Below are 14641 nucleotides of genomic sequence, written 5' to 3' on the forward strand. Positions count from 1 at the left end.
TTTTAATGTGTTTTGTCCGTTTTGCCACTATCTGCGCACACGCTCTTGCTGGGAAAGACCACTAGATGGCGCCATTTAAAACATCTGGTCCATCTGTGTGACGTAAACCTTACGTAAACCTTACGTAAACCGACGACCCGCCCACGCAGCGAGCTACGCAAACCATGGACATAAACCAGCGTCCTCTTCCTTCTTCTAACAAAAAAAAAATAACAACAGCTGGAAGCAGCTAAAGATGGCCGCCATGATAGCCTCCGCCAACACGGCGGGGCTCAGCTCCCACGGGATGGAGGAGAAGAAGTTTGAATACTTTTCCTCCATCAACTCCATGGCGAGGAAGATAATGCAGGAGAGGAAGACTATCGAAGAGAAACACGGCCCAACATGGGAGAAAATGACGCATCAGGAGCAGGACAGCGCCATCGATAACGAGATGATGGATCCTCAGATCCGAGCCCGATACGCCATGCACAGAGTAGACCGTGAAGAAGTGCTCTGTTACCCCAAACTTCTCATTCAGACGGGCCAGAAGATTGTTCACTTCGGAGAGGAGGTGATTTAATAACATTTGTATTGATGTTTGATGTGTTTTTACAGGTCACAATAGCCAGTGTTGTCATGGTTGCTAACTAGCCACGTAGCCGTTGAAATATGCAGGTTAACGTCATAGTGGCTAATGACGTAACGGGTAACATAGCTACCAAATGATTGTAATCGCAACTTTAAGAAGGGATAACGTTATAAAATGAGGCATAAAAGTGGAACAATACTCAATGTTAGGTAGAAATACACTACCCTCACATAATAAGTTGTCGAAAACAGATTCGCCAGGAAAATATGTGTCTCTGGTTAAGTCTAACGACATAAATAATGTATGCAAGTCGTTGTTCTAAATATAGAATGAGACATTATTATATAATGAAGGAAAGCAGTGTGTGTTGGCAATATAACTATCCTGTTGTTAGTTGTCAACAGCCCTGTTCAACCAACACATTCACTGCCAATTTCACATTATAATTGTTCAGTTTTAAAGCTGCAATGTGTACAAGTAATAATAACAATTGTTGTTCATGTGTTTGTTTACAGAAAAACTGGACTTGTATATATAAGTTATTGTGTTGTTAGTGGGGTTTTTTTATTGTTTAACATCCTTGTGTACCTAATAGTCCTGTCTATTATTTCTTTATTTGCCCAGCTTTGTTCCTGGCTGTCATGTCTATATTATTTAAGTAAATTGAGAGCAATGCAACAAAACAAATAATTCCTTGTACGTTCACACATATTAGGTTAATAAAGATGATTCTGATTTTGTGTTTCTTAGGATATGACCTGGCAAGATGAGCATTCTGCCCCTTTCTCGTGGGAAACAAAGGTAAGCATATTTAGTTAAAGTTTGAGTCTGTGGCTTGTTGAAGAAATGTGGCTCAATATTAACCCTGCAACTTAATATGGTCTTTATTGATTTAATCGTGTAGTTTAAGTTCCTTCGAATCGTGTCCAATGTATCCTCTTCCAATATGTTTTGTCTGACCAATAATAACAAGAACACTCTAATATTAGGTTTACAATTACACAAATCTGTAAATGATTAAATACTTTTAGATATAGACACTATTTTACATTGTAGTTTGATAGTTTACTTAAATGTTCGCCCATCATAATGTCCAGCTATTAACTCGTTATTTCAAGACTTAAGGTTTGTAATAACGAGTTGATCTCTGCTGTGCATTATCTAAATATATGTCCTTTTTACTGTCTAAAATGTGCATGTAGTGTTGCGCTCAAGTCCTGAGATATTGTTGCTTCCATCTTTCAGAGCCAGTTGGACTTCAGCTTGACGTCTGGCCCGGCAGAACAGGGAGTCTCAGTCTCTCAGGCCGAATCAAAGCCTGCGAAGGTTCCTCATTCCAACCAGATCAGCAAGAGTACTCCAGGAACTAAGGTATGTTGAGAGGAGTGTACTGTAGCTGGTTGGACAAAAAACACTTCATTCATCAAAAGTAGTAGTAGTTTAAGACTTGACTTTCAAATGCGTCGCATCCAAATCTCACAGGTAGATTATTGTTAAAAATCAAGAGTTGGTCTGATTTGTCAAAAGCATCTTTCACACTTTGGAAGGGACAGAATCCTTGGCCAGGACTCTCTTGAAAAAGAGATGTTTAATCTCAATGAGACCTATCCTGGTTCAATAAAGGTCAAATACAAATACAATTGATCAAACTGAGGAGGTATGGTTGGTGTTATGAAGTAGATCTCAACATCCCTCTTTACACACAAAGTAAAAAAACAGCTTAGTTATTAAGGTGTTCCAATGGTTTACTCATAACAAAAATATTTGTTTACACGGAGACGAAACGAGTTGTATCCGCTACAGTTCTCTATCGTATGGACGGTTCGTCCGCACGAGGCCGTAACAGAACCGCGGAAACGGAGCCCTCAAACGATAACGGCTCCCAAGGTGGGTAGATCTGCGGATGAAACGCTCTGGGGGGCCAAACGGCTCCGTGTGTACGCCCTATACGATCATTTCCTGATAACGATGACGCCATAGCCCCGCCTCTCCCCACCTCTCCTGCTCACCCCCGCGTCACCCCCGTCATTGCTGATGTGTTTCGCCAACAACAACAATGGCGGATCACAGGGTTGCTTTCGTGCTCCAGACGCTACTGACCATGATACAGATGTTAGTGCAAACATCCACAGCTTTGGTGTATTTTGTAGCGGAAGTACAGCGCCACTCACAGGCCCGGCATATGTACTACAGCGTCTCCAGCGGGTCGAGCGGTCTCGTGTGGGCGGACACGTTCATTGAGCCGATTCCGTGTGGACAAAATACTTTTTTGATATCGACTAAGGTTCGTTTTCGTCTCCGTGTGAACGGGGCCTAAGTTTCAAAGCGTTTTTGTCACAAACAAACACTCCTCTTGCCTCTTGATAAACCTTCACCTTGAATTAAATCACGACAATGATGCCAACAGTTTTACTGGAGAGAGCAAAGCATTGTATGATTGAATAAATACAGATGCTAAACTCTGGAATGTTTGACTCACACCTGTTATTATTATTGTGTGATCGTGAAGGTGACTGTCAGCGAGGCCCGGAGGCCAGAGGAGGAGTCGTCTTTCTGGAAGATCAGCGCCGAGAGGTCCAGGCTGGAGGGAGAGATGGCCGACTTCCAGTCTCTGACCCCCAGCCAGATCAAGTCCCTGGAGAAAGGAGAGAAATCCCTGCCCTCGTACCTCCGACTGGTGAGCACTGATATATATATAACTGTTTCTCACTCTCTGATGGCGTTTTCAATTCAATCAACAGCTTTTACATTTGGCACAAGTACAGCATTTTCTGGTCTGCATAGCTCCAAACAAACAACAGATTAAAAGCGAGTCCCACCCAAACTCTTGCCTTATCGAGCTGTGTGTTCTGAGAACTCTGGCATCTGTGCAGCCTCCACAAGTGTCGGAGAAACAGATCTGTAGATTGTTTCCGAAGGGTCTATTTGTTTGTGCATTGTAGTCCCTCATCAACCACCTATATGCTGTAGCTCATACAAGTAGCTAATGTTTTTCTTACCTGCAGTGCTATTTGTAAATCTAGATTGTTATGGTGTGAGTGTTGGAGGTATCATGGCAAACTAATTTTTTAATGATGTTAACAGCAAAGCAGGGATTTTTTTGGTCGCCGAAAACAGCATTTTCTGCTACTTTTGCACGATGTGAATTCCTTTATCAATCATTTCATTGTTAACCCAAATACATTGTGGTTTGAACTGTCCCTTTTTTAAATGAGATGTCGACCAAGACGGACCCCTTTTTTGTGGCCATCAGTTTCAGGACAATAAAAAGACATCAACCTTTTTTTTTGTGCCTTTCTATCTCGAGGTATCTTAACATATGTGTCGTGGCTTCCTTCCTAGTTGTTCTATCAAGCCACTAGACGCCTTAAACAGACATTTTTTACTCGTTTTATTTCCTTTTATATTACTTACAGTTGAAGAGTTGCTTGGCCTCCGATGGTTTGGATGATGTTATACGATGTGTTTGCTCAAAATCAAATGACAAACTTTTACACATGCAACAAAGAAAAGAGGCCTTTTACAATAGGCAAAACAAATAGGCAAAACTCAAATAAAATAACAACGTAGGTATTCTTTCTGTCTTGATACGGCTTATATAACTTAAAGGGTAATTGGATGGTTAAAAACGGTTCCTCTTTCTAGCAGGTTGCCCGTCACTGTCACTTTAGAGCCGTGGGAATTGTAGTCTTTTATAGTGTGTTGACTACAGACGTCACAATGAGGTGGCCTTTCTTATAACACAAAATGCTGGCTCTAACAATATGTATAAAATATGAAATCACAGTAAAAATATCAACCGTAAATATGATGCTTTTTCCCCAGGAGACCTCTGTGAACACCAAGGAGCCTGAGGTAGTGGAGCCCCCCCCTCCCGCTCATACCAGGTCCACAAAGCACCGAGCCCCCAAACCTCCGGCCCCTCAGCCCCCTGTTCCTCTTCATCTTCCTCTTCCTCTTCCTGTGGCTGTCAGCGCTACTCCGGCCTCCATCTCCATCTCTCCCAACCCTCCTCCACCTGTCAGGGTGTCGTCGTCCGTGGCCGGGTGGGAGCGCTCTCAGAGCACTCTGCCCTCCGTCGGGACCACCGTGGACGAGGTGTTCTCCTCCGGGATGATGGCCAAACCCTCCAAGCCCTCCAACCCCCCCGGCAGTGTGAGAAGAGAGAGAGAGCAGAGAGAACAGAGAGAGGAAGACGGCTCCTCCGCCAGCCCCACCTTCGCCCAGGTGAGTGTTGAAACTGCAATGATTGAATGAGAGCAGAGATGGGGTCATTACTCAAAAGTAATATATTACATTACTTCGTTACTCTCTACATAAAGAACGCGTTACTTCACTCGTTACTTTGCCCCTCCCTACAGGCAGATCACGCAGACTGCGGAGGGTGCTTCATTTTGCGGAGGGAGCCTCATCTGAAGCGCCTACAGCGTCGTTACTTTACTCGACATCCTCACTCTGGGTTCGGGGGTCCTCCTTAGCTATTAGCTTCACGTTAGCATGTTGTCTTTGCAGGTGCTTGTTGGACGTTGTGTTTGCAGCAGTGGAAAAAAGCTTCTGGCCTGGATACAGTTTGCACCTCACCGTCACATTCCTGTCCTTTCTTCGGACGAACTCAACATAATGGGCAGACCTCCACCCCCAAGTTATCGCTGTTGACTCAGCCATGTTTATGCACTGCACGCGCAAGTCGCACAAATGTTACGTAAATATAAAACCTGCGACGGAAATCCCTCTTGTCTGTCAGAGAGAGAATCTAGTCATTCTGTATGTTAGGCTAACTATAGTGTGATTACTGAATTGTAACGCGTTACATTACTCCGTTACCGACAAAAGTAATATTATTACAGTTTACTTTGTAACGCGTTACACCCCACTCTGATTGAGAGTTACAATTAGAATCCATGTTGAAACAGATGGAGGTTTCAGAGTGACGACTAGCTCAGTCACTAAAGACACAAGTCACAATCCAGGTCTACAAAGAAAATAAAAGACCAATTCTTTATTGTGTCATAAGGAGGTGAGTGTTGACACAGAGGGAGCTTTCAGAGTGACTCGAGCACAGTTCTGAACTACTTTGGGTATTGTGTGAGTGGAGCAATAATTGACGTGGAGTTAGAATTACAATCTGTGTCTCCAAAGAAAATGCAAGGCCAACTCTTTATTGTGTCATTAGGGTGTTGCCAGCGATGCATCATGCTCTACAATTAAGTTCAGCTTTTGTTTCGCCCTTTATCGAGCCACGGGTATCGATACATTCTAACAAGACAAGTAAATGCTAAACGGGATTAGTTAGGAAAAAGGGAAGGTCTTGAGAAAGCGATTAAAAGACAAAATGAGTTTCAGTAAGGTGCAATGCGAATAAAGAAATGAAAGATGTGTAGACTAGACATGATGTAAAATGTTCGCCAATAAATGAATTGTAGGAATCTTTAATAACTTGAAAAATAATGGAAACAAGTCATTTATTTATTCCAATTGTAATTCTTGGTATCACATACAAGAGTCAAGAATACCCACCCACATGCACGTCTGGCCCACCCACAGCCAATCAGCGCGTCATAGCGCAGAGCCGGGAAGCCCAGAAGGAAGTGCCACAAACTGCAGTTCCTCTAGTGGCCAGCAGGGGATGGATGCAGAAAGGAGCCATTCCCATAGACCCCCATGTTAAAATGCCCAACTTTACAGCAGGAATAAACATGTTTCTAGCCTGGATCCAATAAAACTTATTCTGGATATAGTTAGATTCCACCTTCATGACAATGGAATAGGGAGTGCATTTTTTTACCGTGAGTAAATTAGTAAGTAAAGTAAGTTTTGCCGTGAGTGAATGCAAGTCTTATTTCTTCTTGAGGTCTGCAGTGAAGCGTGTACACATGTGCTGAATATGAAAACACTCTCAATGTGTGCCCACTGTGCAACTTAAGGATAAACAACCTGTGGCCGCCGAGCCAGTCATGTGGATGTCAGTTTAACACATTCTGAGGCCGCCGTGCCTATAGTGCGTTAAAAAATTATTAAAATCATTAATGAAGTTTCAGCTCAGACTCCACGCTTAATAAGTCTCCCCCTGGCCCACCTACATTTCTCCAGGCCCACCCACACAATAATTCCTGGCTACGCCACTGGTACAGGGTTTGTTCAAAGTGTGGGAAATGTATTCATTATGTTTTCAAAGATTAGGAATACGCTTGAATTTGAATATACTCCTTAATTTGCATCCTAAGCTGTCGTTTCACCTACATTACATAATCACTCCAAAAAAGTGTAATATTTGAAATGGAACCATCTTATTTGTGTGTCACCTCGCACTAATATGAACAAACCTACAGTATACATCAGTCTCTCTGAATAATAGCGCAGTTTTCCACATTTCTTTGACATTTTGCTCAAGTGACCTTTTACTAAAAAGCTGTATGAATCCTGTTTTCCTAGTCCTTTCCTATCTCAGTTATATACTGAACGGTGTCTCTCTGTCTCTCCCTTCCCTCCTCCCTTTTCCCCTCCTCTCTCCCCACCCCCCCCCCCCCCCCCCCCCTCAGTACAACACAAACAACAACCTCCTGAAGACCGGATTCGACTTCCTTGACAACTGGTAAACCGCAGCTGAGTTTTTCAGCCCCCGCCATGAATGAGTCATCGCCATCATCACTCTGAAGAAGGACCACCACACTGCCATGACTACAGACATCCACATTTAACAAACACCAGTCTTTAGCATGACCACATTATGTTGTTGTGATTATCTCCAGTGGCTTGTTAAGACCTTATCTCACTGCCTGTGTGCTGGTCTCTCCCCCCCCCCCCCTCTGGTTAGCTTTCAATCTCTTAGATTTTGTTGCCACTAAAAGCAGAGTAAGAAACGGTTGTTTTCCTCTAACTGTGCATTCACACTGAGACCACTTTGGGATATATAATAGATAATATGATGCATTTTCAATTCATTTACCCTCAAGTATTTCAATTACAAGTTTTAAAGGAGATTGAAAGGAAAGTAGTGTGATAATCCAATCATTTTATTGTTATAAAAACTTTATTTAAAGAGCTCATTTGATGCAAAGATGCAGCTAAAACACATCAAATACATTGAAATGAAAATATATAATAACCTAAGACGAAACAATGAGTTTCATCACAACATAACAAAGCAATAACAATAGGCGCTTTTACACCGGAGTACTTTTCCCAGTATAGTTCAGATATAATTCCGAAAATGTGCGTTCACACCAAAAAGATCCGGAACTAGAATTTAGTTCATGAGAACCTTTTCCGTCCCTGCTAGAGAGCCGGTACTTTCGTGGGAGAAAAAGGTTCCTGTGTCTGATTGGCTGGGCGGATTGCAAACCACGCCCCGTAAAACTCCCAAAACGTTTTGTGAAGCCGCCATTTTATTATCCTCGCATTATTAGCATTAGCCCAGCGCACAAACGCAGAGAGACTAACTTATGGCAACACAAAAGAAAACATGGGAGCGAGATGAGGAGGTCTCGGCGATTTACTCGTCCACAACTCCGGGGACTTCCGGCCGTGTGGCAGTATTATTATCACATGTCACTTGTTAGACGCTTTTATCCAAAGCGACTTACATACTCAATACTGTGGACAATCCCCACAGGAGCAATTTGGGGTGAGGTGTCTCAGGGACACAACGACATGCTGACTGCAGTGGGGTTTGAACCTGTGACCCCCTGATTCCAACACCAAGGCTCTATCCACTGCGCCACACGCCTCCCTTAGTATACGCCGTGAAGTGGTTAGCAGCCTGCCAGTAAACCCAAAGCAGAAGAAGAAGAAGAAGTGACGTCAGCGGCTTCATTTGCCTAATCCTCCCTCAGGGACTTACCCCGGTGTGAACGCGATCGGCTCTTCTCTGAACTAAGTACTTGGTGTGAAAGCGCCGACTGACACCACAAATCAATATGCCAATTTTGACGGTGTTCCACAGTTTATCGCCATAAAAACCTAAATCAGCAGTTCACTTCGGTTGTCGGCAAAAATGTGTTAGCCAATACCAATAAAGATCCAGTTATGGATTGGTACATTAAGTTTGGGATGTATCTGGTAACCTGTTGTGCGGATGCTCAAACAGTGACTTGGCTGCTTCACATACATTTAAGACGCTACACTAGCAAGATGTGTTTGTGTACCGTTAGATGGTCAGATATTCATGTGAGAAAAACACGAGAACCCTCATCCTTTTTTGTTACGAAGATTATTTATACGGACTGCATTATCCCCCATGTAGTGCTCAGTCCTGGCCAACATGTTGCAATTATTACCGATGTTCCCTAAGCTTCCTGGAGTATGGGATGTTCCAGAGCGATGGGAAACATCATGGATACCATTGCATCGCTCAGAAACAACACAGAATGTATTTACAAACTTTAACACACCTATTGAGTTAGGAGCTGGTTTTCAGCAACAGGAGAAAGGTGTTAAAATGGGAGCAACAGATGTTCTGTATGGATTTAGAGTCTCACCCACACTTCCTCACCCCCTCGCTACCGTCACCTTTGACCTCAAACTAGTGCTGAGCAAAGCTAGTGTGCATTTGTAATAAAAGGAGACGCACTCAGACGTCGTGTTTTAGATGAGCAGGCATGTAGTGTTTTGTACCACTTGTGTCGTAGATCTAAAATCCAGTTTACATGACTAGAGTACTATTTTACTGAATTTTATATTTATCAGCTGATTGTATCTTATGCTCTACATGTATACTGCACACATGCATTTGGAGATTCGAAGGAACATAAAAAAGTCAAACCTGTTTTTTGTGTCTTTCTGTTTTCTGCAAATATATTTTAAGAGGAGAAACTAAGGTTTAAAAACATATGTATCATCAACTTGAATCATCCCCAGTTTTGACTTGATGTATTTGATAATATGTTTAAGTTATGATGATTATGTAGATTATTGGCTTTTCATTTTGTCATGTTCATGATGTTAAACAAAAGCAGGGCAAACAGTATGTTATGCTACTTTTGCATGATGTTAATTCCTTTATCAATCAATGAAATACAATAAAGAATATATTTAAGGAATCATATTTTGGTTAAATTACCCAAATGAGGCCTTATCTCATCTAGGTAAATGAAGGAGGAATCTACTAATGCAAATAGAAAACGTTGATTAAAAAACGACTGTATTTTGGATGTTTTCTTTACACAAATAAGACGTTAAACATCTTTTGACTTTTGACCCATAATGAACCAGTGCATTATAACAATGTTCTTGCACGTAGTGTCAAGGTCACAAACCCTTTTCCTTTGTGAAGCTAAGTGATGTTTCCAGGTTGGTTTTCCCTCACTCAGACTTATCATATTTTCCAACGTTAATGACGGACACGTGCCGTTTCTGCTGAAGTCCTGCACAGAGGGAGAAAGGAGCTCACTGCTGTGTGCGCGCGTGTGAGTGTTGTGGATACATGGTTTGCAGATTGTTTGCATTCTTGTTGCGCTCCCTCTCAATTCCATGACATCAATTCCTCCAGCTGTAATTCCTGCCATGACCAAAATGCCATTGAGGGAAGAAGGGGGGTGGGGGTTAAAGGAGGATGTCCAGTGCTCAGAGGACATTTTGAACACGTTGGTCCAGTTTAAAATATCCAGAGCTCATTCCAGCGGCGCCCTCGGCACTAAGCGGCCGCTCCTCTGTGGATATGCAGGGGAGGAAGAGGGTTTCTGTGTTTCGTCCATAATGAATGTGCTGCTGAAGGCTGCCTGAGTTACACCGACATGAAGTGGGTGATTGAATAACTGACGAGGTTCAATTCACCTTTGCTTTGATCATGATCCATGAGGGTAATCGCCCTGTCCTCACCAAACTAAATATTATACTTTACTCTTCCCTGATATTTTCCACAAACTATGCCATGACTGATATCATTTGCTGCACTATGACTTTTTTTAATAAAACGTTACAACTACTATACTATGATTTTTCCTGACATGCTATGATATGATTTTTCTCTTACGCAATTCCGACATATGACATTTTTTTCATGATATTTGTTCACATACTATACAATGATTACTATGACTTTCGTTCTGACATGTATGTACTCTTTTTGACATGCTATAATATACAAACTATACTATGAACTTTTCAACGTTCTATACTTTAAAAATGTTCAGAAATGTTTCAAAAGTATGACCCTTTGAACTTTTATATTATAACTTTTTTTCTGAAATGTTAAACATACAATTCTATGACACTTTTGACAGTATTATAATAAATGTTTTGTTATGACTTTATTACATTACTATAGCCTACTACGATTTTTTTTTAAAATGTTTACAATGACACTCTATGCTTCCCCCTCAAAACTAAATGTCCATACACAGATCAAATGTAAGTATCTCATGTATCAGTGTTGGTTTTAAAGCTCTTAATGTTTGTGTCCATCCTCCTGCAGCACTGAGAGACCTTTGTCCCCCCCCCCCCCGCCCCATCTCCCCCCCCCCCTCCCAACTCCTCCACTCTCTGAATGGCTGCTTTGTGTCGCCTCTCACCTTTTTTGCAACAACTGTTTGAGTGAATTAAAATCATCGCACGCTATTAAACTCACAGCGGAAACCGAAACCAGACTGAAGTTGTGTTACCTTCGTCTAAAGAGGCAGCTTCCTCATCAGACATGGCCCTTCATTAAACTGGAAATAAATCCACACGACTGATCTGACAGATCCATTTGACATTTTCCCATTTTGTTTAAGCACTGTGCATCGAGGTCTGCAGATTGTTGGACATTGTTTCAAATGATTTGATACTGATGAAACACCCTGTGGTAAATGAGCAGATAGGGACACAATCTGCAGTCCTGTTATATGTAGGATTATTCAAACATAAACCCAACGCTAATTGTGTTGACATTTTTCTGTAAGCATTACGGAGACACAGTTTGAGGTGATGCTTTTAAATATAACCCTCATACATAATCACATAGTTTTGATTTAGGGATGCAACTTACAATTACATTTATGATCAACTTTTTTCTTGATTTCTTTGGTTCATTAAATGCAAGGAATTCCTGTTGCAAGTCCATAAGATACCCTCTTCAAGTTGTATTTAATGTTAAAATACCAAATGTAACATCATGTATGACAATGTGACGGGGTTGGAAATCGTGTATGACATTAAAAGGTAGGAAGTTATCACATTTTAGACCGTTTCTAATTCATTTTCTGTTGATTGTCTTGTTCACATGGGAATCAGCAAAAACAAAGAGTGCTAAAACAAGGAAAAACACGCTATCCAAAGTCAACTTTAATGTCAATCTTTCAGTTTGTGTGTACAGACAGAGAGATCGAAAAGCCGTTTCCTACAATCCTGAATACAAAAATACAAATATATATAAAGATATGTATATACCTATATATATACAATCACATTTGTACATATGCACACATTAAGACATACATAAAAGCACAACAATCAATATATACAAAATAACAGTCACTTCAATATCTTTGAGAATTTATATTAGTGCAAGATTGTCCATAGAAGCGTAAAAGGCGTGTGGTGCTGGATTTGAGTGTCTGAGTGTGTGGGGTGTTAAAATCCAGACCTTTATTTGGATCTAAACTAAGTCTGCATAAGGTCTTGACTCCAGGTTACAGAGTGCACACTGGAAGGTCTGTCTGCGTGCCGTCGTCCTGCAGACTCTCACATCTGTCCCTCTGCTGAACGCTCACAGCGAGTCTGCTCCTCCTGCATACACACACACAACACACACCACACACAGCACACACACACACACACACACACAACACGCACACACACACACACACACACACACTAATTTTCTCTTAAAAGATACAGTAGGGCTACACATTTCTCCATTAGGAAAGCTTGGCAAGCAGGCTTGATATCTAGCCAAATTAATAAAAGGGCTGTGTGGGTGTGTGTGTGTGTGTGTGTGTGTGTGTGTGCGTGTGTGTGTGTGTGTGCGGTGTGTGTGTGTGTGTGTGTGTGTGTGTGTGTGTGTGTGTGTGTGTGTGTGTGTGTGTGTGTGTGTGTGTGTGTGTGTGTGTGTGTGTGTGTGTGTGTGTGTGTGTGTGTGTGTGTGTGTGTTGTGCATGCGGTGATGGGATTTGGTTTTCATGTAGGCTTATGTCTTTAAAGCAGGGGTGGGGAACCTGCGGCCCCCGGGCCGTATACGGCCCGCGAGACAATTTGGTACGGGCCCTCGAGGTAATTATAAACACAACGACGCAAAAAAGAGAAAAAATTAAAGAAATCTAGACCGCAAAAAAAATTAAACTAGCGAGTGCCTGTTTTTCCTGGCCAAGATCGGGATCCTTGAACACAACACAAGCCCTACGTGTCATCACGTGGTATATGTCGCGACTGACATGGGTGCAGTTACTGACGGAGAGCACCCAGAGTACGTCGCTCCTGCACTTCCAAAAATTGCAGTACGATAGGAGCCGTACACATGCCGCAGTTTATGCGTGGCTGTGTCTTTATTGAAGCCCAGTGGCGATCTGTTCATCTGTCATTCTGATCATACAGTCATAGCTTTGTTGTTAGTAGCATCTGGTTAGCTAGCTATGCTAACGAATATAAGAAGCTTTTCTACAACCAGTGAGGTAAAGGCACATCTTTATATGATCATTATAGTTATAAAAATAAGAGAATAAAGTAAACAGGTATAAAATACTATATGACGGTAACAAAAAGTTGTTATTAATAAACAAGAATACAGTTTGAAAGGGGAGTGATTTGTAAAATATCCATAAAGAAAAATAAATCTGCTTACAGTTCTGTTTCATATGGTGTTGAGAGATGTATCCATAGATCTCTTCATGTTGCTCTCAAAGTGCAAAAATCTTCATGTCCACATGAATAGGAAACTAAATACATTTGCACACATCTTGTGTCCATATCTTTCTGTTTTGGTGGTCATGCCACAACCGTGCACGTGAATGCGCGAGTCATGGTAAAATATCTGGATTAAAAGGTTGCTTTTTCTTTGCACAGCATGAAAGAAAGGTGAAATGAATGGGCTGTGATTTTAGTATTTTTAAGCAGAGGTCAATCATTTGTACGGCCCTCGGAGGATGTTGAAAACATTGAAATGGCCCTTGAGAGGAAAAGGTTCCCCCCCACCCCTGCTTTAAAGGGCATAGGCCCATTGGGCTCAGTGTGTGTGTGTCCTAGTATTACTATCCTTGTGGGGACCTAAATATGTTTACACAGTCACGTGTGGGGACTCGCCTCCCTTATGGGGACATAATTTTAGGGTGAAGACTTGGTTAGGGTTAGGCATGTGTTGGTTATGGTTAAGGTTGTCTCCAGGAAATGCATGTAAGTCAATGTAATGTCCCCTGAAGTGATGTATACATGGTGTGTGTGTGTGTGTGTGTGTGTGTGTGTGTGTGTGTGTGTGTGTGTGTGTGTGTGTGTGTGTGTGTGTGTGTGTGTGTGTGTGTGTGTGTGAGACCACAGCATGCTCATGTGTACAGACATGCAGTGTTTTCAGTTTTCAGCAAACATGTTAGGCAGAAAGAAACATGAGGAGGTTAAAGCAACATTAAAGTTATTCTAAACCTTTTAAATAGTCTGTCAGGAGGTCGACAGTTTTTTTGTCGAGATGAATTTAACACAGACAAGAAGTCGTAAAATAGATATAGAGAACAGAGGGAACCGTAACAGTCACAGGGCGGGCATGTCAACAGATCCATCTCCATGACAATTGAGTAAACTGATGAATCAACAGCTGCATTTTGCAGTCGGAAAGCTTTGTAAATAAACATGTTTGTGATGAAGAAAACAATCAACCTTGTGGAATGAACCGAAGGATGAAGAAACTCTATTTGTTAAAGTAACTTTTATTCCTTTATGGATTGGAAAAAAAGTCAATGTCCTAGGCTTAAAAGAATCCTTGCAGAAGCTTAGAATGAGTTTGTTGACATTTTGGAGAAGCATCGTTTACTGGGCAGTGAAATAGAGCTTAAATAGGCCTTTTAAGCTCTATAGTAGGCCTCAAGAATGCACTACCTGTGATGTTATCCCCTTAGTGAAACCACTAAGTTCACACAAAGAGTGGAAACGGGAGGTGGGAGTAAAACACAG

At 41.8% G+C, this 14641-nt stretch overlaps 1 protein-coding gene across 2 annotated transcripts; it reads left to right on the plus strand.

Annotated features, from left to right (window-relative positions):
• Window positions 1-162: 162 nt before the first annotated feature.
• Window positions 163-9335, plus strand: cunh1orf198 (chromosome unknown C1orf198 homolog). 2 transcript variants are annotated; one of them, XM_034217134.1, is made up of 6 exons: window positions 163-553; window positions 1322-1372; window positions 1817-1942; window positions 3081-3248; window positions 4397-4798; window positions 4933-7031. In XM_034217134.1, exons 1-6 carry the CDS (start codon window positions 236-238, stop codon window positions 5047-5049), a joined length of 1182 nt encoding a protein of 393 aa, XP_034073025.1. In that variant the 5' UTR covers window positions 163-235; the 3' UTR covers window positions 5050-7031. The 2 variants fall into 2 exon arrangements, with proteins under 2 accessions (XP_034073025.1, XP_034073027.1); XM_034217136.1 differs by lacking the exon at window positions 4933-7031 and adding an exon at window positions 7111-9335 and having other exon boundaries at window positions 169-553.
• Window positions 9336-14641: the final 5306 nt, after the last annotated feature.

This window comes from Gymnodraco acuticeps, unplaced genomic scaffold, assembly GCF_902827175.1.
Source record: "Gymnodraco acuticeps unplaced genomic scaffold, fGymAcu1.1, whole genome shotgun sequence".
Taxonomy (NCBI): Eukaryota; Metazoa; Chordata; class Actinopteri; order Perciformes; family Bathydraconidae; genus Gymnodraco; species Gymnodraco acuticeps.